Source organism: Phyllostomus hastatus, unplaced genomic scaffold (assembly GCF_019186645.2).
Source record: "Phyllostomus hastatus isolate PE091 unplaced genomic scaffold, TTU_PhHast_1.1 phas_scaffold_28, whole genome shotgun sequence".
NCBI classification, from domain to species: Eukaryota; Metazoa; Chordata; class Mammalia; order Chiroptera; family Phyllostomidae; genus Phyllostomus; species Phyllostomus hastatus.
The window spans coordinates 23,491,229-23,515,637 of NW_025334022.1; the positions used below are offsets into that span (position 1 = coordinate 23,491,229).

At 39.8% G+C, this 24,409-nt stretch overlaps 1 protein-coding gene across 2 annotated transcripts; it reads right to left on the bottom strand.

Moving 5' to 3' along the window:
• Nucleotides 1-2,491: 2,491 nt before the first annotated feature.
• On the bottom strand, nt 2,492-21,960 carry UPF3B (UPF3B regulator of nonsense mediated mRNA decay). Of its 2 annotated transcripts, XM_045817731.1 has the most exons (11): nt 21,568-21,959; nt 20,551-20,657; nt 20,276-20,382; nt 17,511-17,609; nt 15,433-15,543; nt 14,388-14,431; nt 13,745-13,927; nt 13,304-13,342; nt 11,056-11,213; nt 10,428-10,722; nt 2,492-3,485 (listed from the first exon to the last, which is right to left on the bottom strand). In XM_045817731.1, the coding sequence occupies exons 1-11, from the start codon at nt 21,721-21,723 to the stop codon at nt 3,336-3,338; spliced, it is 1,449 nt and encodes a 482-aa protein (XP_045673687.1). In that variant the 5' UTR covers nt 21,724-21,959; the 3' UTR covers nt 2,492-3,335. The 2 variants fall into 2 exon arrangements, with proteins under 2 accessions (XP_045673687.1, XP_045673688.1); XM_045817732.1 differs by lacking the exon at nt 13,304-13,342 and having other exon boundaries at nt 21,568-21,960.
• Nucleotides 21,961-24,409: the final 2,449 nt, after the last annotated feature.

The window sequence follows — 24,409 nt, forward strand, 5'->3', positions numbered from 1 at the left end:
TGACTTTATTCAATCCCTTTAGACTACTCTCCCCCTTGCTCACTCTACTCCAGCCGTAATGGCCTCTTTGCCATTCCTGAACAGGCCAGGCACATTCCTAACCTAGGACCTTTTCACATACTTTTCCCTTTGTAGCCAGAGTTTAATATTTGTGAATGAATAAATGAGCTCTGTGAGATTTCTAAGGATGGCTAATCCTGTGTATGTAGCTATCAATATATACTTTCCAAGAATTCACCAAGTGTGAGTCTATATTTGCTACCTTGCTTTCTTTGATGATATACATGATCATAATAATTTTGTGGTGTAGAGGACAGACCCAGAGACAGTAAATTCTGGGATGCCCCCACAAAAACATATAGCCTATAGAGCTTCTATATACCAACAAAAAGCTATAAAACTCCTCTTTTCTCCTGTGGAATTAAAGATAAAATCTGTGACTACCATAAAGTTAGATCTTAGTTTGCCTCTTGAATTTTTCCTGCCTACATCCCTTAGTACCACTTCTTTCACCAGACCAGCAAACTCGCACAGCTGTGAGAATCATGGAGGCAGGGACTGTGTTCACTACTGCAGTCTTCGAGCCAACACATAGGAGGTGCTCAACCAATGTCTAGATATCCAGGCCTGAGCTCTCTCTATCCTGTCTTTATTTCCAGAGAAATCAAACCCCGTGTTTGAAGAAAAGTGAGCAAAAAGAGAAATGAATGATAACTTTGCTGTTGTTTACAGCATAGTTTTTTTTTTTATTAAGGGCATGAAATTAAGAGAAAGTGGCCCTATCCCCCAACCCCAACACAAGAAATAGAACAAGGAAGCAAACTAGAGAAAGGTGGCGCTGTGGAAAAAGAAGTCAATGGACTTTAAAAACTATTTAGTGGGAGGGAGGGCCCTCCTGTAGTCTCACCAGTTGATCCGGTTTAGAGACTTTCTCCAGCAACACTTGGCAGCTTAGGGGCAGGAGACGCCCCCACCAGGCCATGCCACCACTGCCCTTCTCACACGGTGCCTTGTGCTCGTTATTTCTCTGGTCTCTTGCCACCACTGGGCCATGATTCCGGACAAGGACTTTGTGAGTCCTTACCCACCCCAGGGCCTGGCACTAGAGATTAGTGAATGTTTGCTAAATGAATACATACATGAGAAGAATTTAAGGGAAGTGGGGAGTATAGTTTACCAAATCGGACTGGCAAAGCAACTAGAGCAAACAGAGAGGCCCTGATGTGAAAACAGCCTTGAGAGGGCCAGCAACAGGCCAAAGGCTGGGTAAGGAGGCAAGTGATGGCAACTTTCGAATGATGGGTTCCAGAGTGTTGTTTCTCCTAAGACCAACTCCTCCAACCTCTGCCAACAGGGTGTACATTTCACTAATGACCTCAATGCTTCCAGCTACAATGAACACTTCAGATGTCTTATCTTCCTTAACCAGCCATTCTTAAAAATTTTCCCTTCCCTTTAATACTCTCTCACCCAATTGAGGACCATTCTCTTTCTATCATCTTCAATGGCTTTTCCTCTTTACCTGCCTCTCTGAATACTGGTTTCCATGAGCTAAGGAAAACAAAAAGCAGTGACTTATTAAGTAAAGGCAAACTGACATAACATTAGGAGGAGCTGTCAGGATGAAATTAAGCAACAGCTCAAGGATATTGTCCAAACATTTTGGTTCTTTTTTTTTTTTAAAGATTTTATTTACTTATTTTTAGAGAGAGGGGGAGGGAGGGAGAAAGGGAAACATCAATGTGTGGTCACCTCTCAAGATTATTTATTTTACTTTTAGACAGAGGGGAATGGAAGGAGAAAGAGAGGGAAACATCAATGTGGGGTTGCCTCTTGTGTACCCCCTATTGGGGACCTGGCCTGCAACCCGGGCATGTACCCTGACTGGGAATTGAACTGGCGACCCCTTAGTTCGCAGCCCGTGCTCCCTCCCCTGAGCTACACCAGTCAGGGCCAGTGACTTGATCTTCTTGGTGAGCAAAATAAAGGCAGACCCTAGTGAAAGCACAAATGAATATCATCCCACTCCTTTCAAAATTCCCAAGAGGTTAATTCAGTATCAAAATTTAATTCTTCAAAACTAATAGCTATTTAGTCCTGGCTGGTGTGGCTCAGTGGACTGAGTGCCAGACTGGAAACCAAAAGGTTGCTGGTTCAATTCTTGGTCAGGTCATACGCCTGGGTTGTGGGCCTGGTCCCCAGTTGGGGGTGTACAAGAGGTGACTGATCAATGTATCTCTCACACATTGATATTTCTCGCCCTTCCTTCCTCCCTCCCTTCCCTTACCTCTAAAAATAAATAAATAAAATCTAAAAAAAAAAACCCTAGTAGCTATTTAAAAAGGACTCATGGACATGGACAATGATGTGGCAATTGCAGGGTGGGGAGGGGTGAAGGTGGAAGTGTGTAAGGAGGATAAATGGTAATAAAAAATTACAAAAAACCCTAATAGCTATTTAATAAAGTTAATAAACACACTTAGCTTCATACTTGAGTGATGTTGATATTTATTGACACCAATGCAAAACAAACTAAGACTGAAAATTGCTATTTAAACAGGAACAAATATTGGTGCAGTTTCCTTCCCGGACAGGTCATATACTCAGATCATGAGACCTAAGATAAAACAAAGACTGGATTGTCAAGAAGCAAGCAAGGGTTAAATTGTACTTATTAATGTAAAAACTGCTAGAGGGGAAGGGAGACATTTAAAAATATTCTCTATGCTAAGCTCACATAAGCAAGCAGAAATCTAAAACTACTCCTGAATTTTTAGGACGCAGGATATAGACATGACATGACTATTTAAATTTTGCACCAGAGAACCTTTGTTATATCCTTCACTGTAGCTGTACTACAATTACATGCTTGTTGCTCCTACGCTACACAAAGTCAACAAGTAACACCAACAATGAACATAACTAGATCTCAACAAGATTTAAAAGTGACTCTGCTCCACTAAATTAAAAAAATGCAATCCAGGATTAACAAAACCTTTTGATTTTAGAGCCGGCTCTCTTTTCTTCTTCTCACGTCATACCTAATCAAGTCCTTACTTGACATTTCCCACCTGAAAATTGCAATGCATGTCCTCGCTCTCATTTTGTCTGACACTTTAATTTGTAGGAACTGCAAAAAAATGAAATTGTACTTCCAGTCTGCACCTGCAATCAGGTTCCTGCTTTGACGCAAAACATACTCCTCTGCAGTGTACCCCACCAGCACAGCCACCCACTTTCTCTCTCTATTCCTTTGCCCTGAGGCACTTCTGAATTAACACATGCTCTTTGGCTGCCTACACAGTCAGGAGGACACCCATGGCCATTTGGACTCATCACTCCTCTCCTCCTTCTTTTCTATGGCAAATACCACTTTCCTGCTTTTTTTCTATTGTTGAGTCACCAGACTTGGTGCTGTCATCAGCGGGACAAAGTCGATTTCGGCTTCGAGCTCCTGGTTGGTAAAGCTGCATTGCTGGGCGATCCTAAAGTAAAATGAAATGTTAATGTTACAACATTGATACTCAGTGTTTACAGGGGATTTTCAGAGTCATAAGTTATGTTATGATATACACCAAAAACAACTTATACAAGACCAAAACTGTGGAGACTTCCGGCAAGATGGAGGCATAGGTGGATGCACCGTACCTCCACGCACAACCAAGATTTAGAACAACAACAATTTAGAGGCAGAATAACACCCAAAACTGATACAGAATTTATCTGAATGGAAGTCAGACAGCCAAGAAGTTGAAGTAGACCCGTTCATCCAGACTGGTAGGAGGGGCGGAGAGGAGCAGGCGGGCGTGGGTGCATGGAGAACAGGGAGAACTGGACGCATAAGGCAACCGGGAGGGAGTGGGTAAGGCATCTGGGGCGCACAAGATTGCAGCGGTAGACCCTGAGTATGCAAGCGGCAGCTGGAAGACCCAGTGATGTGGCGATTGTGAAGCAGGGCAGAGCGCGCAACCAAGGATCCCAGAGAAGGGACTGAGGTCCCAGGAGAACGGAGCTACCGCGATTGTTCCCTCCCGCCCCTGCCCCCACATACAACATCACAATCTAGCGACTGGGGTGCCCAGTCCTGGTGAACACCTAAGGCTCCACCCCTCACCATAACAGGAGCGACCAGACCAAAAAGGAGAGAGAGAGAGAGAGAGAGAGAGAGAGAGAGAGACATGTCTCCAACACAAGAACAGATCAGTCCCCTAGGACTCATCCTTTCTAGCGACTAAGAAATAGCCAATCTACCAGATGCACAGTTCAAAACACTGGTGATCAGGAAGCTCACAGAATTGGTTGATTTTGGGCACAAATTAGATGAAAAAATGCTTTACCATAAAAGACATAAAGGAAGATAAACGGAGAACCAATACTGATGGGAAGGAAACTGGGACTCAAAACAATAGAGTGGAGCAGAAGGAAGAAAAAAAACAACCAAACAGGAAAGAATAGAGAAATAAGAATTCAAAAAAAAAAAAACACGAGGAGAAGCTTAGGAAACTCCAGGACATCTTTAAATGTTCCAACATCCGAATTATAGGGGTACCAGAAGGGGAAGAGGAAAAGCAACAAGTTGAACACGTATTTGAACAAATAATAAAGGAGAACTTCCCCATTCTGGAAAAGGAAATAGACTTCCAGGAAGTCCAGGAAGCTCAGAGAGCCCCAAAGAAGTTGGACCCAAGAAGAAACACACCAAGGCACATCATAATTACATTAGCCAAGGTAAAAATGAAGGAAAGAATCCTAGAAGCAGCAAGAGATAAGGGGACAGTCACCTACAAAGGAGTTCCCATCAGACTGTCAGCAGATTTCTCAAAAGAGACCTTACAGGCAAGAAGGGGCTGGAAAGAAGTATTCCAAGTCATGAAAGACAAGGACCTATATCCCAGATTACTCTATCCAGTAAAGCTTTCATTTAGCATGGAAGGGCAGATAAAGTGCTTCTCAGATAAGGTCAAGTTAAAGGAGTTTATCATCACCAAGCCCTTATTTTATGAAATGTTAAAGGGACTTATCTAAGAAAATAAGATACAGAAAAAACATGTATAGTAAAAGAACAAACTCACAATTATTAACAACCACACCTAAAGCAAAACCAAAAGAAACTAAGCAAACAACTAGGACAGGAACAGAACCACAGAAATGGAGATCACATGGAGGGTTAGCAACAGGGAGTGGGAGGAGGAGAGAGGGGGAAAAGGTACAGAGAATAAGTAGCATAGATTGTAGGTGGAAAATAGATAGAGGGAGGGTAAGAACAGTATGGGAAATGTAGAAGCTAAAGAACTTATAAGTATGACACATGGACAGACTAAAGGGGGGGATATGGGTGAGAGAGGGTGTACAGGGTGGAGGGGGGTGAAGGGGGAAAATGGGACAACTGTAATAGCATAATCAATAAAATATATTAAAAAAAAACACCAAAATTGTGAGGGTATGGTACATGACAGTAAGTGTTGATGGTTAATTCACTTCTAACAACCTCCTTCCTTCCCCTATCTCCAAAGAACAGCAACTATTTCTTAAGTATTATTTTATATGCCTAAGGTAAATTTTTGATAAACCTACTGCCTAATTTTCTTAACCATCTCAAGAGGAACTGATTAAGCTTTTTTTTTTTTAAACTCAGAAACCATAGCCATTACCTATCGCTCCTGCCCATCAGGAAATTGACTTTTAAATGCACAACCAGGCCCTGGCTGGTGTGGCTCAGTAGACTGAGTGCTGGCCTGCGAACCAAAAGGTCTCTAGTTCGATTCCCAGTCAGGGCACATGCTTGGGTTGCAGGCTTGGTCTCCTATATGGGGTGCGCAAGAGGCAACCACACACTGATGTTTCTCTTTCTCTTCTTCCCTTCTCTCTAAAGATAAATAAGTAAAATCTTAAAAACAAGAACAAATGCACCACCATATAAGAAAATCTTAGAAGTAAAAACAACGGCAACAAAGAATGCAGCCCCAAGTGGAGACCTCTCTGAACCTATGAGCTCAGACACCAAATAACTCACCACAACATGATTGTTTAATTCAGGTGTAACAATATAACACCCCTGCTTGAGATTCTATCTAGGTGACACTTAAGATCTCAGATTCCTAAATAAGCCTCAATAAAGTCATCATGTAGCTAGCTCTCAGTCCAAGTAATATGGTTGCTTTAATGACAGTATGATCCTGGAAAATTGAAATGTATATGCCTTTTTTAGAATTCACAAAGAATGACATGAGTCTTCCTTATCCTTTCTCCCTGATGTATGAACGTTAGCCTTAAAGCATTATTCTCAACTGACTAAATTCCAGCAAAATTTTTACAAGATGAAAGGTCAAAACAGATGAGACTCCTACATAGTATTTAAAGAATGGATGATGGGGTCCCATTGTGCAAAGATAGAACGATTTAATCATCAACAAAGACAATAACTGGTAATAGCAAGTTAGAATACACCAAGTATTTCTAAATCCATGAGTTCTTAAAGACTAAACAACTCAATGCTAAGCTCTTGAAGTTGCTGAGACATCAACTCATTACTCCGAATACTGGTAAGTAAAAGGAAAGAATCAAGGGTTTATCCTGCCTTTCCTATGTAAACTGAATTTCAGACTAACACAACAGCTGATAAGAGAAATTCTTTATAGAGGAACATCAGATAATAAATACAATAGGAAAGGCAGAATTCTATATCACCATTTTCCACTACCACCATTCCCTTGTCCCCATGAAATAATTAATCTAAGCAAAATCATTAAGAGAAATGCTGATAAATGTTTTAAAAAATCTTACTTTTAGAGAGGGGAAGGGAGGGAGAAAGAGACAGAGAGAAACATCAGTGTGTGGTTGCCTTTCACATGCCCCCTATCGGACACTTGGCCTGCAACCTAGGCATGTGCCCTGGCTGGGAATTGAAACTGCCACCCTTTGGTTCACAGGCTGGCTATCAGTCCAATGAGACACACTAACCAGAGCTGATAAAAAATTGTATAACAGATGGATCAGGCCTATAATACTTTAAACTATTGATCAGACTTAGAGCCAAGATGGAGGCATAGATAGATACTTTGTGACTCCTTGCACAACCAAAAGAAGGACAACAACAAATTTAAAAACAAAAAACTATCAGAACTGCCAGAAAATTGAACTGTATGAAAGTCCAACAACCAAGGAGTTAAAAAAGAAACATTCATCCAGACCAGTAGGAGGGGTAAAGACAGGCAGCCAGGGTAGAGAGTAGCAAGGCAGCAGTTGGAGGACTGGGGCAGGCTGTGGCTGGCAGAGTGGGAGGTCACATACTTGCATGCTGATAAAACAGGAGGAACAACTGGGGAGTGAGACAGACCACGCAAACCAGGGTTCCAGCACAGGGAAATGAAGCCTCAAAACCTCTGGCTGAAAAAACCTATGGGTGTTGCAGCGGTGGGAAAAACTCTTCAGCCTCACAGGAGTTTGTTCAAAAGACCCACAGGGCCCTAGAACGTACACAAAACTACCCACCCAGGAATCAGCACTAGAGGGGCTCAGTTTGCTTGTGGGTAGCGGAGGAAGTGACTGAAAGCCAGCAGAGAGCTGAGCAAACAGCACTGTTCCCTCTCAGAACCCTCCTCACAGAGAGTGCCACAATGCAGCAAGGTGGGTTCCCCTGCCCTGGTGAATACCTAAGGGTCCACCCCTTACTACATAACAGGTGCACCAAGACAAAGAAATATGGCCCAAATGAAAGAACAAAGCTCTACAAAAATACGACTAAGTGATGAAGAGATAGCCAACCTATCAGATGCAGAGTTCAAAACACCGGTAATCAGGATGGTCACAGAAATTGTTGAGCATGGTCACAAAATAGAGGAAAAAGTGAAGGTTTTGAAAAGTGAAATAAAGGAAAATGCACAGGGAACCAACAGTGAAGGGAAGGAAACCGGGAGTCAACAGTTTGGACCACAAGGAAGAAATAAACATTCAACTGGAACAGAATGAAGAAACAATACAAAAAAGGAGAGGTTTAGGAACCTCTGGGACAATTTAAAAGTTCCAATATCTGAATCATAGGGGTGCCAGAAGGAGAATAGGAAAAGCAAGAAATTAAAAACTTATTTGAAAAAATAATGAAGGAGAACTTCCCTAATCTGGCAAAGGAAATAAATAGGCTTCCAAGAAGTCCAGGGAGCTCAGAGAGTCGCAAAGAAATTGGGCCCAAGGAAGTACACAGCAAGGTACATCATAATTTAGTTACCCAAGATTAAAGATAAAGAGAGAATCTTAAAAACAGCAAGAGAAAAGGAGATGGTTACCTACAAAGAAGTTCCCATAAAACCAGTAGCTGATTTCTCAAAAGAAACCTTGCAGGTAAGAAGGGGCTGGAAAGAAGTATTCCAAGTCATGAAAGGCAAGGACCTCCATCCAAGATGACTCTATCCAGCAAAGCTATCATTTAGAATGAAAGGACAGATACAGTGCTTCCCAGATAAGGTCAAGTTAAAGGAGGCCATCATCACCAAGTATTTATATGAAATGTTAAAGGGACTTATGTAAGAAAAAGAAGATGATCAAAACTATGAACAGTAAAATGACAACAAACTCACAGCTGTCAGTAACTGAACCTAAAAAACCCCCAAAACAACAAACTAAGCAAACTAGATCAGGAACAGAATCACAGAAATGGAGATCACATGGAGGGTCATCAGCAGGGAGATGGAGTGGGGACAACTGGGGAAAAGCTACAGGGGATAAGAAGCATAAATGGTAGGTAGAAAATAGACAGGGGGAGGTTAAGAACAGTATAGGAAATGGAGAAACTAAAGAACTTATATGTATGTCCCATGGACATGATCTAAGGGGGGAGTGCAGGTGGGAGGGAGGTAATAACAAAGGGGATTAAGGGGAGGAAAATGGGACAACTGTAATAGCATAATCAATAAAATGTATTTTAAAAAAAGAAATACAAATTGGTCATGGGGTTTTAAAGTGCAGCACAGTGAATATAGACAATAACCTAATTATGTATGGTATCAGATGGCTGGGAGATCTATCAGGATGATCACTTAGTAAATCATGTAATGTCTAATCACTAGGTTGTACACCTGAAACTAATATACTATGTATGTCAACAACAAAACAAACAAAAAACTATAGATCATTTTTTTAACTTTTTATCTTGAAAATTTTTTAATCTATAGAAATGTTGTAAAATGTAAACAATGACTACCTAATACCTTTCTTCTAGATTCACAATTTTAACACTTTGGCATGTGTGCTTTTCCAGTTTCTAGTATTTGGACACGCACACACACATATATCCACACTACTATTTTGCACAACCACTTGAGAGTAAGTTACAGACATCATGACCCTTCAATTCCTAAATATTTAAGCCGTGTATCTTAATAACAAGGACATCCTGTTATGCAACCACAACACGACTATTGCTCAATCACAGCATCACATTAAAAGGACACCCAAGGCATTAATATGCTTCCTGATATGATGGATGAGAAGTACATGACACTATCCATGAAGTGTTTTTGCCAAAAATGGAGCCAGATATACTGAGGCCTCTAGGCCGGGGGCTGCTTATTTTCGTGAGTAAAATCTGATTGGCACATAGCCACTCATTCTTTTACATATGTCTATGCCTACAGAGGTTAGTGGCTGTGACAGAGACCATATGGCCCACAAAGCCTCAAATATTTCCTTACCATCTGGCTTTTTATAGAAAAAATTTGCTGGCCCCTGCCCTAGATATAACCATCAGCTTTTAAGGAAACAAAGAAGGTAAAGGAACATGATAGATGATAGCACAGGAATGTAGTTAGTCAATCTAGAGTGTTAGAAGCTGTATAGAACAAATTGGTTTCTGCAGCAAGTAACTGGAGGAAAACAAAAGGGGGGGGATGTTTAGATGAGAAGAGATTTAAGGAGAGATATCAAGCAAATATAAATTTGTGGACCTTGTTTGGAGCCTATGGAAAAGATATAAATGAGACAGGTGGGAAAAATCTGAACAATGAGTCAGCAGGATATTAAGGAATTATTGTTAGTTTTTTTTTATGTGAAAGTGCAGTCTTGATATGTAATATTGACATGTTTAGAGGAGAAATTATATGTCTAGGATTTGTTCAAAAATAATCCAGTAGGGGGTAGGGATGGGGTGGAGGAGAAGAAGATTGGCCACCAGCTGATAGTTTTTGAAGCTGAGTGATGGGGACATTGTATTGTTCTGTTTTACTTTTGTGTATGTTTGAAATTTCTACAATCTAATAAAAGGACCCAAGCAATACAAAAGTTGCAGAGAGTTAAAGTTCCTGTGATAAAATTTACTATAATAGAATTTCCTTTAAGAACTGTATAATAAAAAATGAACTAGCCCCTTCCTTTACACTTGCATGAAAAGAAAAAAAATCCTCATGAAAATAAACAACTTTAACAAAAAGCAGCACCTTGTTTCTAATGCGGTCCCTTTTAACCACTTCCTCTTTCTTTTCAGTTTTTTCTGAGCTGCCTACTGATTCTGTACTTTCATTCTTCTTTCCTTTATCCCGCAGTGCTTCTTTCTCTTTTTTCATTTCTTCTTCCTTTCTTTTAAATGCCTTCTCCTTCTCATAGCGCTCCCTCTGCCTCCGGCGCTCTTCTTCTTGCCGCTTCAGTCTCTCTCGTTCCCGAAGTATGCGCTCTTGATCTCGTTCATAATCCCGTTCCCTCTCCCGGTAGTCTCTGACACTTTCATCTTCAGATCTGCATGGAAAATCAAATCTGAGAATCTATCCTCAAAGATCTTCTAACCGTAAATGCCGAAACACTCTGATTCTGACTTGGCCACTGCAATGAGGCTGCACTTTTCGAGCAGAGTAAAAAAAAAAAATACTAATCTTTTGAAAAACAGTAGCAAAAATCAAAAGTCATCCACCCAGATTAAGATATTAGGATATTTGAAACCTTTCCTCCTCATGCCACTACCCCTGGTAAAACGGCTTATCCTTATTCTGGTACAAATCCAGGATGCAGCAGTAAACGAGCATCTAGAAACGTGCTGAAAACAAATGTACCACGGAGCCCTTGCCTACTGACCTCTTAGGCTTCTCATCTTTAAATTCACTATCAGAACGTTTGGGCAATGTGCAACTTTGCCCACTGCCTCTTTCATCATTCAGATTCTCTTTGTCCAATTTCTTGGCTTTTTCTCTTTTGTCCAATTCTTTTTCATCTTTTTCTGGCTTCTTGAGCAGCTTTAAAGAAAACAAATTTGTTTTTATTTTGAAGGGGGGGACACTATCTTCTGAGTCTATCAAAAAAACAATATATTAATATCTTTATTTTTGACTTTAGAAGGCCCTGTTTTCTGCAGGTACTCAAACTCTCAGGTGAACAGTTAGTGCACAAGAGCAGTAATTTACTAAAAGGCTGTTATTAATGTGAAGTGTCATCCACTCAAATGAATGGTTTGATCACTTTGTGGCAATAGAATCAAGACTCCTTTGGTTTTACCTGGGTCAACCTTTTTTTAGATTTATTTATTTTTAGAGAGAGGGGAAGGGAGGGAGAAACGGAGGGAGAGAAATAGCAATGTGTAGTTGCCTCTCAGGTGGCCCCCAATGGGGACCCAGCCCACAACCCAGGCATGTGCCCTGACTGGGAATCGAACCAGCGACCCTTTGGTTCGCAGATCGCGCTCAATCCACTGAGCTACACCAGCCAGGGCTAGGTCAACTTTTAAGTGAACCAATTCACACTTCCAAGTATGCCTTTTATAGCACACTAGCATGCCAATACAACTTGATGGGAAAATAAGCCACAAATTTAAAATGCTAGGTAGATCATTACTACTGGAGTGTTTTTATGAGGTACTTGGAAAGACAAATAACTTGGTCACCAAAGGAGCGATCTATTGTGAGAATAATTTTGCCTTGAGCCTGAGAGTAACATACTTGTATGATGGTACAATCATATTCTCATTAAAGATGAATAGTAAGAATTATTTGGCATGGAATTTAAAAGTCCAAATACTTCATACAACAGAACAGTGAAGTACCATCTCTACTGGAATTTTGTAGTCATACACATGACAGAAAGCAATTCTAAAATGAAAGTGGTTTATAAAGGCCAGATTTCTAACAAAAGTTTCTTTTTCATACCACTGCTACAAATCTCTCTAGAATACTCCCCTCATGTTGGATATTCAGAGAGATTGATTCCTAGGCAAAATAGAAGAATTTCAAATCTCAGAGTGAAGGCATCATACAAAGGTTCATCTCAGGGTGAAGGCATCATAGAGCAAAAGGCCAAGCAAAATGCCAGGCACCAAAAGATTTAAGCATGAACTATTTCAGCACACAGACAGCCACTGCAAATGGTGAGTTCAAACTGGACACTAAGAAGGCACCAGTGTAAAGTGAGGATACCATATACAGGTTTCATTGGAAGTGTTCTTATTTCTCTAATGAACATCTTTGTCAGAAGCCAAGATGTTCATTACTCTAATAAGAACATTAATGGGTGTCTCTAGCATTGATGGCTCTATCTTCTGCCTTGCTGGTAGTTAGGAATAGCAAGTCAGGTCACTTGTGGTGTGGCAGACAGACAGATTGCTCGAAAGTATTAAGATGGGAATTTTCCCACACCATGGCCAAGCCCCTCATCAACAATGAGCCCCGGAGAGTCTTGGGCAAACACATAAACTGCCACATTTTTGGTTCACAGGCCGGTGCTCAACCTACTGAGCCACACCAGCCAGGGCTTAAACTGCCGAATTTTTGAGGAGGTAAACGGAGACCCTGCCACCATCTCTGTGAGATTTTCTCTGACTTTCTCTGAAGTACTAGTACTTCCCCAAGAAGTTCATTGGAACAAGGCCCAAGCCATGCCCTCAGAAGAGGAGCAGCAAGGCTGGGCTCTCCACAGGTTTTCCTCTTCCTGTGTTCAATACATTAATCAGAATCTGCTGCTCACCGATTCCCAGGTAGATACAAGAAGGTGGCGTGGGAATCATGTGAGAGGGGAAAGCACATAATGCAGGATATTATCTCTAGTATTTGTACAAGGCAGTCATGAAAGGCAGGTATAAAAGAGAAAGAGCTATTTAGGCATGGTTATCCTCTTGCCGTATATTGCTGAAGCTTCTGAGTATACAGCACAGCATCAGGAAGTTATCTGGACTTCCTTTTAAAGTAGGAATTTAAAATAGCTTGCTTTTAAGACTCAAGTCACTCTGAAGGGGTTTTCTACAGGCAACACTACCACCACCACCAAAAGGACTTATTAACTAAGACCTGTGTGTGACATGATACTAGGTGTTCAGTATCATGTACTTGGTCCTTACATTTTTCTGATTCACAGCTTGTAACAGAAACCTGTGTACCTGAGGACAGTGGAAAACAAACAGATGAGGCAACTTCATGTATCAGATATGAAAGAAAAGCTGAATAAAAAACACAATTCATGCCAGCCAGCCCTAAGCCCTTATTTACGAAGAACTGAGAGAATAATCATCCAAAACTTGAACATTTTCAATGATAAAAATAACATAGATTTGCACTGAAGAAATATGTAAACTACTTAGTCCTTTTAAATTATCTTAAAAATTTTAAATCATACTATTATTATTATAGAAAGATTTCTACTGGCTTACCCCCCCCTCCAAAAAGGACAAAAACAAAACTGAAAAACTATATTTACACCACACAAGATGCATGCATTTTTATAAAGAAGCAGATACATGCAATTTTCAGCAACATGGGGTCAGTTTAAGTTATTTTCATACCTTAATCTTTGGTTCTTCCTTTAATTTGTCCCTTTCTGGAACTCTTTCTATCTTCTTTAGCTTTTCTATATCTTTCCTTTTTCGTTTCTCTTCTTCTTTCCATTTCCTCCTCTCTTCTTCTCTTTGTCTTTTTCTTTCTATTTCTCGTCTCCGTCTTTCTTCTCTTTTTTCTTCTCTCATTCTCTAGAAAGAAATATCAACATACACCTTCAAACAAGATAATCATCACCAAAAACGTAAATCAATCTCAAAGGCATGGTGGGCACCCACTAACCTGGATCATCTTTTCTTCCTACTTTCTACCTCCTTAACCCCCTCCCCACCCCGTTCAGAACATGAGAGAGAATAAAGACCAGGGCCTGCTACTGCCAGTCTCCCACTGCTGCCTTACTAAATTTCCAGAGGCTTTCAGAATGTCAAGAGAGTATCCCTGGAACAAGCTAAGGACTCTCTGGTTTGCAGAGTGATTCCTTGGTCCAACCACCACAGAGAAGGACAGGGCCAATGAGCCAAATCTTTAAAAGAATAATGGTAAGAAAAAGCATCTATTTCTCCTGTGGGATCCCAATGCTCTTAAAATGTTTAACAGAATGTGAACCATTGAAATAAAAGTATTGAGAGAACTATAAAAACAAAGGTTTACCTGCTTGTTTTTCAGGAAGCTCAATAGTGGGGTTGTCTTTTTAGCTACATAAATGTAAACAGATTATTAATAATACTTATCAACCCCTAGGAAGGATTCCATTTTCTGACATTCCCTGCCAACCACCCAAGGTGGGAAAAACTATACCCTTTAAACAGAGTTCACAACTATATTACTGGAAAGAAATTTTTACAGCATTCCAATTCTGCAAATTTAAAATACCTTTTTAAAATTGAGGAAATAAAAAAGAAAATACACTTAAAGCGTAATTCCTAGCGTCGGTGAGAATTAAATGCAAAGGACATTCTTTTATTTTACAGATGAGAGTACAAATTTGTCCTACTGGGAAGAAATTGGGGGAAGGGGCTAAAAATATCCTTTTGACCCCATAATTTCACTTCTGGGAATTTATTTTAAGGAAATGATCAGAGATGGGCTTATACTGTGTCCATAAATAAAACCCAACTTTTAGGAGAGTATTTAATTCATTTTTCAATATTCCAAACAATGCTATTTAGCCTTGTAGCTAGCTTTGGAAGACATACTTCATTTGGATAAATTCCTAGGAGTGGACATCCTGCGTCAGAGGCTAGAGCTGATCCAGTAGTGAGAGCTTACTATTAGAACCAACATCCAAGCTAGAATTTCTCGAGGTTTTCAGTTTTGCAGCAACTAAATACGTTTTTTGGTATTTCAGGTCAAATTTCTTTTTAGGAATATTAGCTTCTTATTACTAGAACACACCAATTGATCTTCAAATGCTTACCAACACCTAAAGATGCCATGAGTCTTCAAATGTTTTAAACATGTGTCACATTTGTGTGGCACGAAATAGGTCACAGAGATTTTTCCCCATCTAATCAACGCATTCTCATAATCCTGAAACACAGGTTATTATCATCTGCATATTACAGTAGAAGAAACAGAGTCTCAGAGAAGTTAGTCCTTTTCCCCACGATCACACAGCTATCAAGTGACAGAAGTGGGAGTCAGACAGGTCTTCCGATGAAACAGCTGTTGCCCTTAATTCCTTTTGTCCACTTACCTATTAGTTCTCTATTTTTAGCTTCTATTTCCTCTAGCAGTGTCTCTGGAGTAGATGTCATTTTTTCATTATCTGCAGCATAACTTTCCAAAAATTTTCTATATTCTGGATCTAAATAATTGTTTAAGTAAACAGAAAATATAGCAGACTTTAAACAAGTAGGAAATTATTGTCTAGGATATTTATCAAAGAAGATAACTTCCTACTTCATGGAAGACTGAAAATAAACCTGTATCAAGCCCTGGCTGTGTAGCTCAAGTGGTTAGAGCATTGCCCCCCATACGAAGGTTGTGGGTTCAATCCCAGTCAGGGAAAAATCAACTAATGAATGCATAAATAAGTGGAACAAATTGATCTCTCTCTCTTCCCCTTCCCCTCTCTCAAATCAATAAATTAAAGAATTTGGAAAATAAACCTATACCCACAAGATAGAATATTGAGAGCCTTCTTTATTGGTTACTCTCAGAATTCCTGTTAGAGATACCCACAAAGGGAGTCTGGTGTAACACGGGGTCAGGGAAAATGAGATACCACACATCATAACAGAACCTCCAGGGATAAGACATAGTTTGCTTTTTAAAGTCACTGCTTCATGGCTGGTGTGGCTCAGTGGATTGAGCACCTGCCTATGAAGCAAAGCATCACTGGTTTGATTACCAGTCAGGGCACATGCCTGGCTTGAGGGCCAGATCCTCATGTAGGGGGCGCATGAGAGGCAACCACACATTGATGTTTCTCTCCTCCCCTTTCCCTCTCTATAAATAAATAAAATCTTTAAAAAAAGTCACTGCTCCTACTAGAGTCATACTTGTAGGAAAACTGCTATGTGTGTATAATTACGTATAGTTATAGTATATATTTATTATGTATGCAGAATATAAGCAATACTTGTATGGGTATACCTCACTTTAAATAAACTCAATATATGAAAATCAGATGTTCCAAAAAGATAAGTAAGGGGGATGTCCTAGATGTGGCACTGGAGGTGACTGTAATTCCTGGAGTCCTTTCCTAGATGTCTCTGACATCAGACAAGGTAACACATCTGAGTCACTGTACTTCTCCGTATTTGGAGTTTCTATGCAGTGTGGAACATGCCACTTGATCCAGCCTTCTAGGCATGAATCTATGAGATACTCAATAAGCAGCTGTGTATTGAGTCTTTTCTGTGTTCTTTATAAAATAATGGGAATCAAACAACATGATTCTAAAATATCAATCTGATAGAAACTATTGCAGGTAAGCCCTTATCTTACATATGTCACAGAGATTTCAAAATATGGATCCAGTTTAGTTTAAGTGGCAATTATTCCAGTTTTTTAGTTCCTGTCTTTCAGCTTAATGTAATGACTAAGCATTTAGTTAACTGTATATTCAAAGTTTAGAAAACAGAACTGGCTACTTCAGTTACTTTATATTAAGTTACTTCACTATATAGTATTTCCCAGTATAGCTCTCAATGATAAATCTTCCTCTTTATAAAAATGGAAACCAAAAGCCAAATAATCATAACAATGGTAAGAGGCCTCAAGTAGCTGTTGTGCTTTGAAAGACTGGATTTTTCCATGGTCTTAGAATCAACAAACCTAAAGTAATTTACTACTCAATAGTCAACATTGTATTGCTTAATGGTGGAGGAATGAAATGCCACTAGCCAAAGGGAGTGAAAACTCTATAGGAAACCCACCTCCATTCTAACAGTTACACAAATCTTTCATCAATGAATTATATTTTGTATTAACTTTATCACATATTTAAAAGACTGGAGTCCAATTAATTCCCACAAAGGATGTTTTTAAAAACCCCGTGGCAGCCCTGAGCGGTGTGGCTCAATGGGTTGGGCGTCACCCCTTGGACAGAAATGTCGAGGGTTCGATTCCTGGTCAGGGCACATGCCTGGGTTGCAGGACCAGGTCCCTGGTTGGGGCATGCAGGAGGAGGCTGATTGATGTTTCTCTTGCATATCATGTTTCCCTCCTTCTCTTTCTCCCTCCCTTCCCCTCTCTCTAAAATAAAGAAATAAAACCTTTTTTAAAAGCCCATGGCAATAGCATTACACAACTAGAGCTATACTGTACCATCATCGATAGTCCCAACTTTGGTATCCCTTTTCTTAGTCTTCTTTTTTGCAGCTTTTTGAAAAGGTGCAAATTCTACTATTGCAGGGTATTCCTGACCTGTTTAGAAAAAAGTATCACACTTGTTATAACAAAGAAAATGTCAAATAGATACAAGAGAGTCAACCCACTGCTCCCTAGGCTTCCTCCAATGGCAGTCATCTGAGAAGTATCTCTAAACAGGTGTCAATCACACTGGCCTAACTAAAATCAATGTGCTGTCAAAGGAGCCCCTGCTGAAAACATATGGCAGGGAAATAAAACATTCACTTGTATTCCACTTCTAGAGTGTGATTTTTGATATGCAGGGGGATGTATAAACTAATTTTCATTTAAAAAATACATTAGAAATCTCTAAAATAAGCAAATCTACAGAGAAAAATAAAGTTAGTGGTGGTTTAGAGCTGGGGGTAGTGGTTGGGAGAACAGGGAGTGACACTAATGGGTATGGGTTTCTCTTTACAATGCTGAATGTGTTGTACAATCAGATTGTGGTGAGGGGCACAACTCTGTGAATGCACCAAAAAACATGTTTCAAGGGTGAATTTCTTGGTATGTGAATTACATATAAAGATCATTGACATGTCAACATAAGCTAGAATAAAATAACTAGAATTAACAACAAGGTCTTATTAAGCAGTCATGGAGGAAACGTGATTTTGGAAATCCTGGTGAATGCAGAGTCAGATTAGCTTCAGAATTGATATGTTTGAAAAGGGAATAAACTGAAGCAGAAGGTAACAGGAAGATAAGCTGAAAAAACAGAAGTGAGGCCAGACTATGCAGGACCTTGACTACAAGGTTAGGAAGTTTGGGCTTTTCCACAACTATTATCTTAAAACATTATTTTTAAAAAGATTAATTTCATGGCAAGATAACAGACATAATTATATAGAAATGGAAAAAATGGAAAACCCTATCAGTTTAGAGACATAGTTGTCTTAGCATTAGGTGACAAGGGCATAAAGTATGACTAAATGAATAAGATGTTAAAAAATAAATTTAGAAGATTCATCACTGTTTATATATGTAAGGTCTAAAAAAGAGAGAGGAAAAGGTCAAATACAACTCAGATTTCCAGGCAAAGTCACTAGGAAATCACTGCTATCTATTGGAATACAGTTGGAGTGAAGAAGTAGGTAGTTTGTGGGGATCAATAAAAACAGCGGCACCCTGGCTGGTGTACCCAGTAGACTGAGCACCAGCCTGCGAACCAAAAGGTCACCAGTTCAATTCCCAGTCGGGGCACATGCCTGGGTTGCGGGCCAGGTCCCTGGATGGGGGTGCTCGAGAGGCAACTATACATTGATGTTTCTCTCCCTCTCTTTCTCTTTCCTTCTCTCTAAAAATAAGTGAATAAGTAAATCTTAAAAAAAAAAAAACAGTGGCAATCCTTCTACTTTTGTGGGCATATTCCCTGGCAATTTTCACTAACTTTGAAATAATACTGAAAAAAAAAACAACACAAAAAAACAAAACTCAACAAAAGACATCATTCGCTATGATTGCAAAGCCAACAAAAAATGGCAAACAGCAGCTCAGACATTCTCTGGGTAAATGTTGCAAGCAGGAGAAAACAGAAAGAGAGTTAAAGCAGAAGTTTGTTTTCCTGCCCTGATGGGTGGCTTAGTTGGTTGGGCATTGTTCAGCAAAGTGAAACGTTGCCAGTTCGATTCCTGGTCAGGGCATGTGCCTGGATTGTGGGTTTGGTCCCTGGTTGGGGTACATATGAGAGATTGATGTTTCCCTCTTTCTAAAAATAAATAAATAAAATCTTTTTAAAAGTTTTTCTTCCCTGGCTGGCGTAGCTCAGTGGATTGAGCGCGGGCTGGGAACCAAAGTGTCCCAGGTTTGATTCCCAGCCAGGGCACATTCCTGGGTTGCAGGCCATAACCCCCAGCAACCGCACATTGATGTTTCTCTCTCTCTCTCTCTCTCTCTCCCCCCCCCCGCTTCCCTCCCTAAAAATAAATAAATAAAATCTTTAAAAAAAAAAGTTTTTCTTCCTTATAAATTCCTGGATTCAAAGTGGACAGAAACATATATCATGAAGTTTGATGTTTTAATTAGATACAACTTAGAATGTTAAACAGTATTCCAACAAAGTAACTCTTGGTTTAAAGGATTTGAACTAAATAAATGTTGGTCCTTGAAACAAGATGAGAAGTAAACATTTAAAACTTGTCACACAAGTTTAAAGAATCATTTATGCATATTACTGCTGAAACTAGTAAATAGTCAAAACAACGGATTTTCTAATCCAGGCCAAAAAATTTATCACAGGAGGAGATAATAGGAAGTTTCATTCAGTGGATTGAACTACAGAAATAACAGGTTAATAAAAATACCCAATGGCTAAGAAAAGTCACAAACTTTGTATAAGATTGTAACAGGCCACCCGACCAGGTAGCTAGCTCATTTGGTTGGAGCATCATCCCAATAAGCCAAGGTTGCGGGTTCAAGCCCTAGTCAGGGCACATACAAGAAGCTCCCAATGAATGCATAAGTAAGTGGAAAAATAAACTGATGTCTCTTTCTCTCTCAAGTCAACAAATAAAAAAACTAAAACAAAGATTGTAATAGGCTTATCAAATGTGTAAAACTTTAAATGTTGCACATTTTATCACCCAGGATTTTAGAAAAGCTATCAAGGCATTGAGAAGACACTGTGATACACACATTATCTTAAACAAATGACAAAGAAACCTCCTGTTACTAGGACTCACCTTTATTGTCAAGGAATACATAACCATCAAAGCGATCCCTGAACAAAATAATGTCCTCTTGGTTTTTAAAGTTGATGTATGCTCTTGCATACATATGAGGATACAAACTGCAGAGAGGAAAGCAATTATGTAAATGTGCTTGCAGGTAGGTATCTGGCTGAATTATAAGAATGCATATATTAAAGAGACAGGCTCAAAAGTTAAATGAGAAACATTGCTAGGATGGAATGGAAAAACATTTTTCATTTACCCCCTCCCTCTTTTATTTATTTTACCTAGTATCATTAGAAAAAAACTCAAAATAATCATGCTCAGGCATAGGCTGAAGATGTTCCTGAAGCTGCTCCTTGGTCAAAGTGGGAGGTAATCTCCGAATTACCACCTTCAGAAATGAATAAATAAAATAAAATTAGTACAAATCAATTTTCTGTCATATCAGAAAGAATAACCATCCCTGAAGAAAGCCGGTCTTTACAAGAGGAGATTGCTTATAAAATCCCTTATATTACTTTAAAAAAATTAGAGGAGAAAATAGTCCTCTAATGCTTAAAATTAATCAAACAATAGTAATTTTTTTTAAAGCTCTTAGAAATGAGAACTGTCTGGAGCAAGGAAGCTTAATAGTTTTAAGCCCATAGCTTAATAGTTTTTCATATCATTTTGTCACCCATTTTTCAATAGGTGTAGTGGTAAGAAACTAGTAGGCCAACTCTGGTCTTTTGTGGGTGCCACAAACTCTTGATTTACTAATATTTCCCTACAATATCAAACACATTTTAAAACACAACCCTTTCTCATTCAGCATGAAAAATTCAAAACTCTAAGGAACACCGGAAATTCCCTAATTGTCCCCCAAGTAGAATGAACCCGATGTGGTATCTGGACCATTAATCTCAACACTCCTTCAACTTGCCTCCATTAATAGTTCCATCACAAACTACTCCCACCCTTGATAGCCCTTTCATAATTTAATAATTCTTCCCAATTAATATTTTAATTCCTCATTCCCTTTATTATCACTCTCCCCCCTCTCCCATTATCATCTCACAACTCGGATCTAAACCCTTCTCATCCAGGGATCCTTCCCCCTTTCCCTCATTCCCACCCCAGGGTTTGGCCAGGAGGGAATCCTCCCATTTCGGTAGAGTGGATGAGACAAGGTGATGCGATTTTACTCAGATTAAGGAACAGAAGGGGAGCCTGGGACAGGAAGAGGGCGGCCCGATTCCCAGCCCTCCTCCATGGGTGGCGGCCGCGTCCCGCCCTCTCAAGAGCCAAGGGTGGCCAGGCACCTTGCTCAGGGCCTCTTTCTTCTCCTTGTTCCGATCCTGCTTATCTTCCCCTTTGGCGCTGTCCCCTGAAGCCCCTCCGCCGCTGCCTGTGGCCCCCGGGGGAGTCAAAAGGGTTACTCGCTTCTCCTTAGGCCTATGCTCCTTCTCTTCCTTCATGGCCACGGCTCTTTGCACAGTCGAAGCTCCGCCCAAATGGCCCTACAGCGCACCTTAGATTGCCGGCCCACTCCCGTTACAGTTCCGCCTCCAACAAACACCCCCTAGTGATAGGGACAGCCCCGCGTTCCGTGGGCTCCGTCAGGATCTCGCGAGACTTCAAGGTTCCTGGCTTGCTTCCGTGAAGAGGAGTTAACACCTAGTCTTAGGTTCCGGCCTACCGAATCCCCGCACCACCCAATCCCCTCTCGATCCAGACCCTCTGGGGGCCGCGCTCTATGTGGTATTGGCACAGGGGTCCCCAGTCCTGTGGGCTCCCGACCGGTATCGGCCGTTGGCCAGTTAAGAACCCGGCCGCGAGCAAAGCTCGCCTGAGCTCCGCCTCCTGTCTCCGCCCTGCCCACCTCCAGAGCAGGAGGTGAGCTGGGAAGCTCAAAGCTTGCCTGACCTCCCTGCCCCCCCCCCCCCCGCGCTCCCGTTTCAGGAAACCAGTACCTGGTGCCAAAAAAGGTTGGGAGCCAATGTATTAACAAGTCCGCCATTGTAACTAGACTAACTCTTTGGCGGACCACAAATTCTGGCATACAAAGCGGTTACCCGCTTCTGGCCAGGAGTTCTAGTACATAAAGTAATTCTCTCATTTTGGAAGTTTAGTATTTACCGATCAAAACAGGTTCCGCGGGCTGTACTTGCCTACGTGTTCCTCAGATAAACCTGACGTTATCCAAAGATTACCTCACTAGGGAACTTGTATTTTCTGTCTTTGATTCTGAGGGGAAACGTTGCCACCGCAAAATAAGTCTTTTGTGATATTGATTATTTTAAGCTGATTATCAAGAAAAGATTCAGGAATAACCTTTCACCATACCCTGAACTGCCTGAAAGGATTTAGAGAGGGAACTTGCTCCAAGAAGGGAGCTGTCAACATACTATGAACTAGTGTGTGAGACGGGGTGTACCTAGCAAAGCCCTCCCTGTGTCGCATTGTTAAAGATGGCCCAGCAAACAGTTCTTTAACAATTTCATCCGCATGTAAGTTGCCTTCCTGACCTTTGCAATGATGTTTATGTTATATATATATATATTTAAATTTTTATTTATTGATTTTTAGAGAGAGGAAGGGGAGCAGAGAAAGGAAAAAAACCCATCAATCTCGTGTTCCACTTACTGATGCATTCATTGGTTGATTCTTGCATCCCGTGCCCTGACGGGATCAACAGCAAACTTGGTGTATCCGGATGGCGCTCTAACCAACATGGCATTGTTTATATTAAATCATAAAAATATGAAGAGATTTCATGTCAAATATTAGTATAGTAACACATTTTATAGATATAGAAGTAAAGGAAGACAATTAGAGGAATAATGAGTTTACAGAAATTCAGGTTTGAGGACTTTGGAACTATAAAAACCCCAAATGAAAAAAATCAAAGGATATATAAGAAAAAAAGTTAATATCAGAAATGTTTCTTTATGTATGGTCAACAACTACTAAGACTGAAGGAGAAAATGGTTCAGAATGAATATGTTCTTATTTTCAAGTTGTGCAGTGCCCCAAAGATTTTTAAAAGTATTTGATGTTAACACATATCCTAGTTCACGTTTTCTCTTTATGGATATTAGAGATCTTTGCCTTTTGACTGTTTCAAATAGCTTAAACCATTGTTGACATAATTATATGAATAATGAACAATGGTGAGTTTTAAAATGAAATTGTCATCAGCTAAGAACAGGGTATTCAAAATAGAAAAGCTTTATCTCGATGATGTTAAAATGAATAATTTTAAACTAGCAATTCTACAATTTTAAGAAGCTATTTGGATTTTTTCATAAATCTTAAACTCAAAACTAAAGGTTGTTTGCCTAATTAATTTACAAAATTCTACTGCACTCAGTTTTACACAGAAACAAAGGAGAGTTATCTATTGAATTTTATTTAAGATGAGCATTGCATTCTCATATCCACCACCTCCCTAAAATACACACCTGTGTGGGCACACAAGTTGAATCAGAAAATGTGTAAGAGGGGAAATATAGAACACAAGTATTTGAATATTCTGTTCTCTCTCAATTAAAAGAAAAAAATCGACAATTACTAGACAAAGAGAAAACAATTTTGGGGACCTAAAATAAAATATTTGGTTCACTTACATACTATGCTATAAATTTCTTCTAATATAAATAGTAATAAAATGAATTTTATTTAAGTTTTTACAATGATTTATTAATTTAAAAATACTAATAAAAAAGCTGGAGACCCTGTTACCTAGATAAAAAACCATGTTATCTGACTAATCATCTTTTGTTTTAATTAAATTTATTGGGATGACTAATCATCTGGAAGGCATTTCCAAGTAAGAGTAAATTTGACTATACTTTGCTCTTTATTGTAAGCAATGAGTGTCTGCTTTATTGTGCCTCCCTGACATTCAGTATAAGGAGATAACAGCTCTTGTCATATTTTACTAAAGAACCTGTCTTTACCCATCCTGTGTTAAGGTATGCATTAGCTCCAATAGCTTGTAAAACATGTTGTGGAGCCCTGAACAGGCAGCTCAGTTGGAACTTCTTCCCATACACCAAAAGGTTGCAAGTTCCATTCCCAGTTAGGGCATATAACCTAGGTTATTGGTTCCATCCATGGTTGAGGCATATAGGAGAGGCAGCTAATCAATGTTTCTTGTTC

Bases quoted from the DNA above. Each gene is read 5' to 3' on its own strand.
- UPF3B (XM_045817731.1), bottom strand. From the start codon at position 21,723: ATGAAGGAAGAGAAGGAGCATAGGCCTAAGGAGAAGCGAGTAACCCTT. The intron at 20,383-20,550 runs GTAAAATAAATA...TCCTCTCTGCAG, and splicing joins TTTTTTTCTAATGATACTAG to TTTGTATCCTCATATGTATG. The intron at 13,928-14,387 runs GTAAACCTTTGT...ATTTCTTTCTAG, and splicing joins GCTTCCTGAAAAACAAGCAG to AGAATGAGAGAAGAAAAAAG.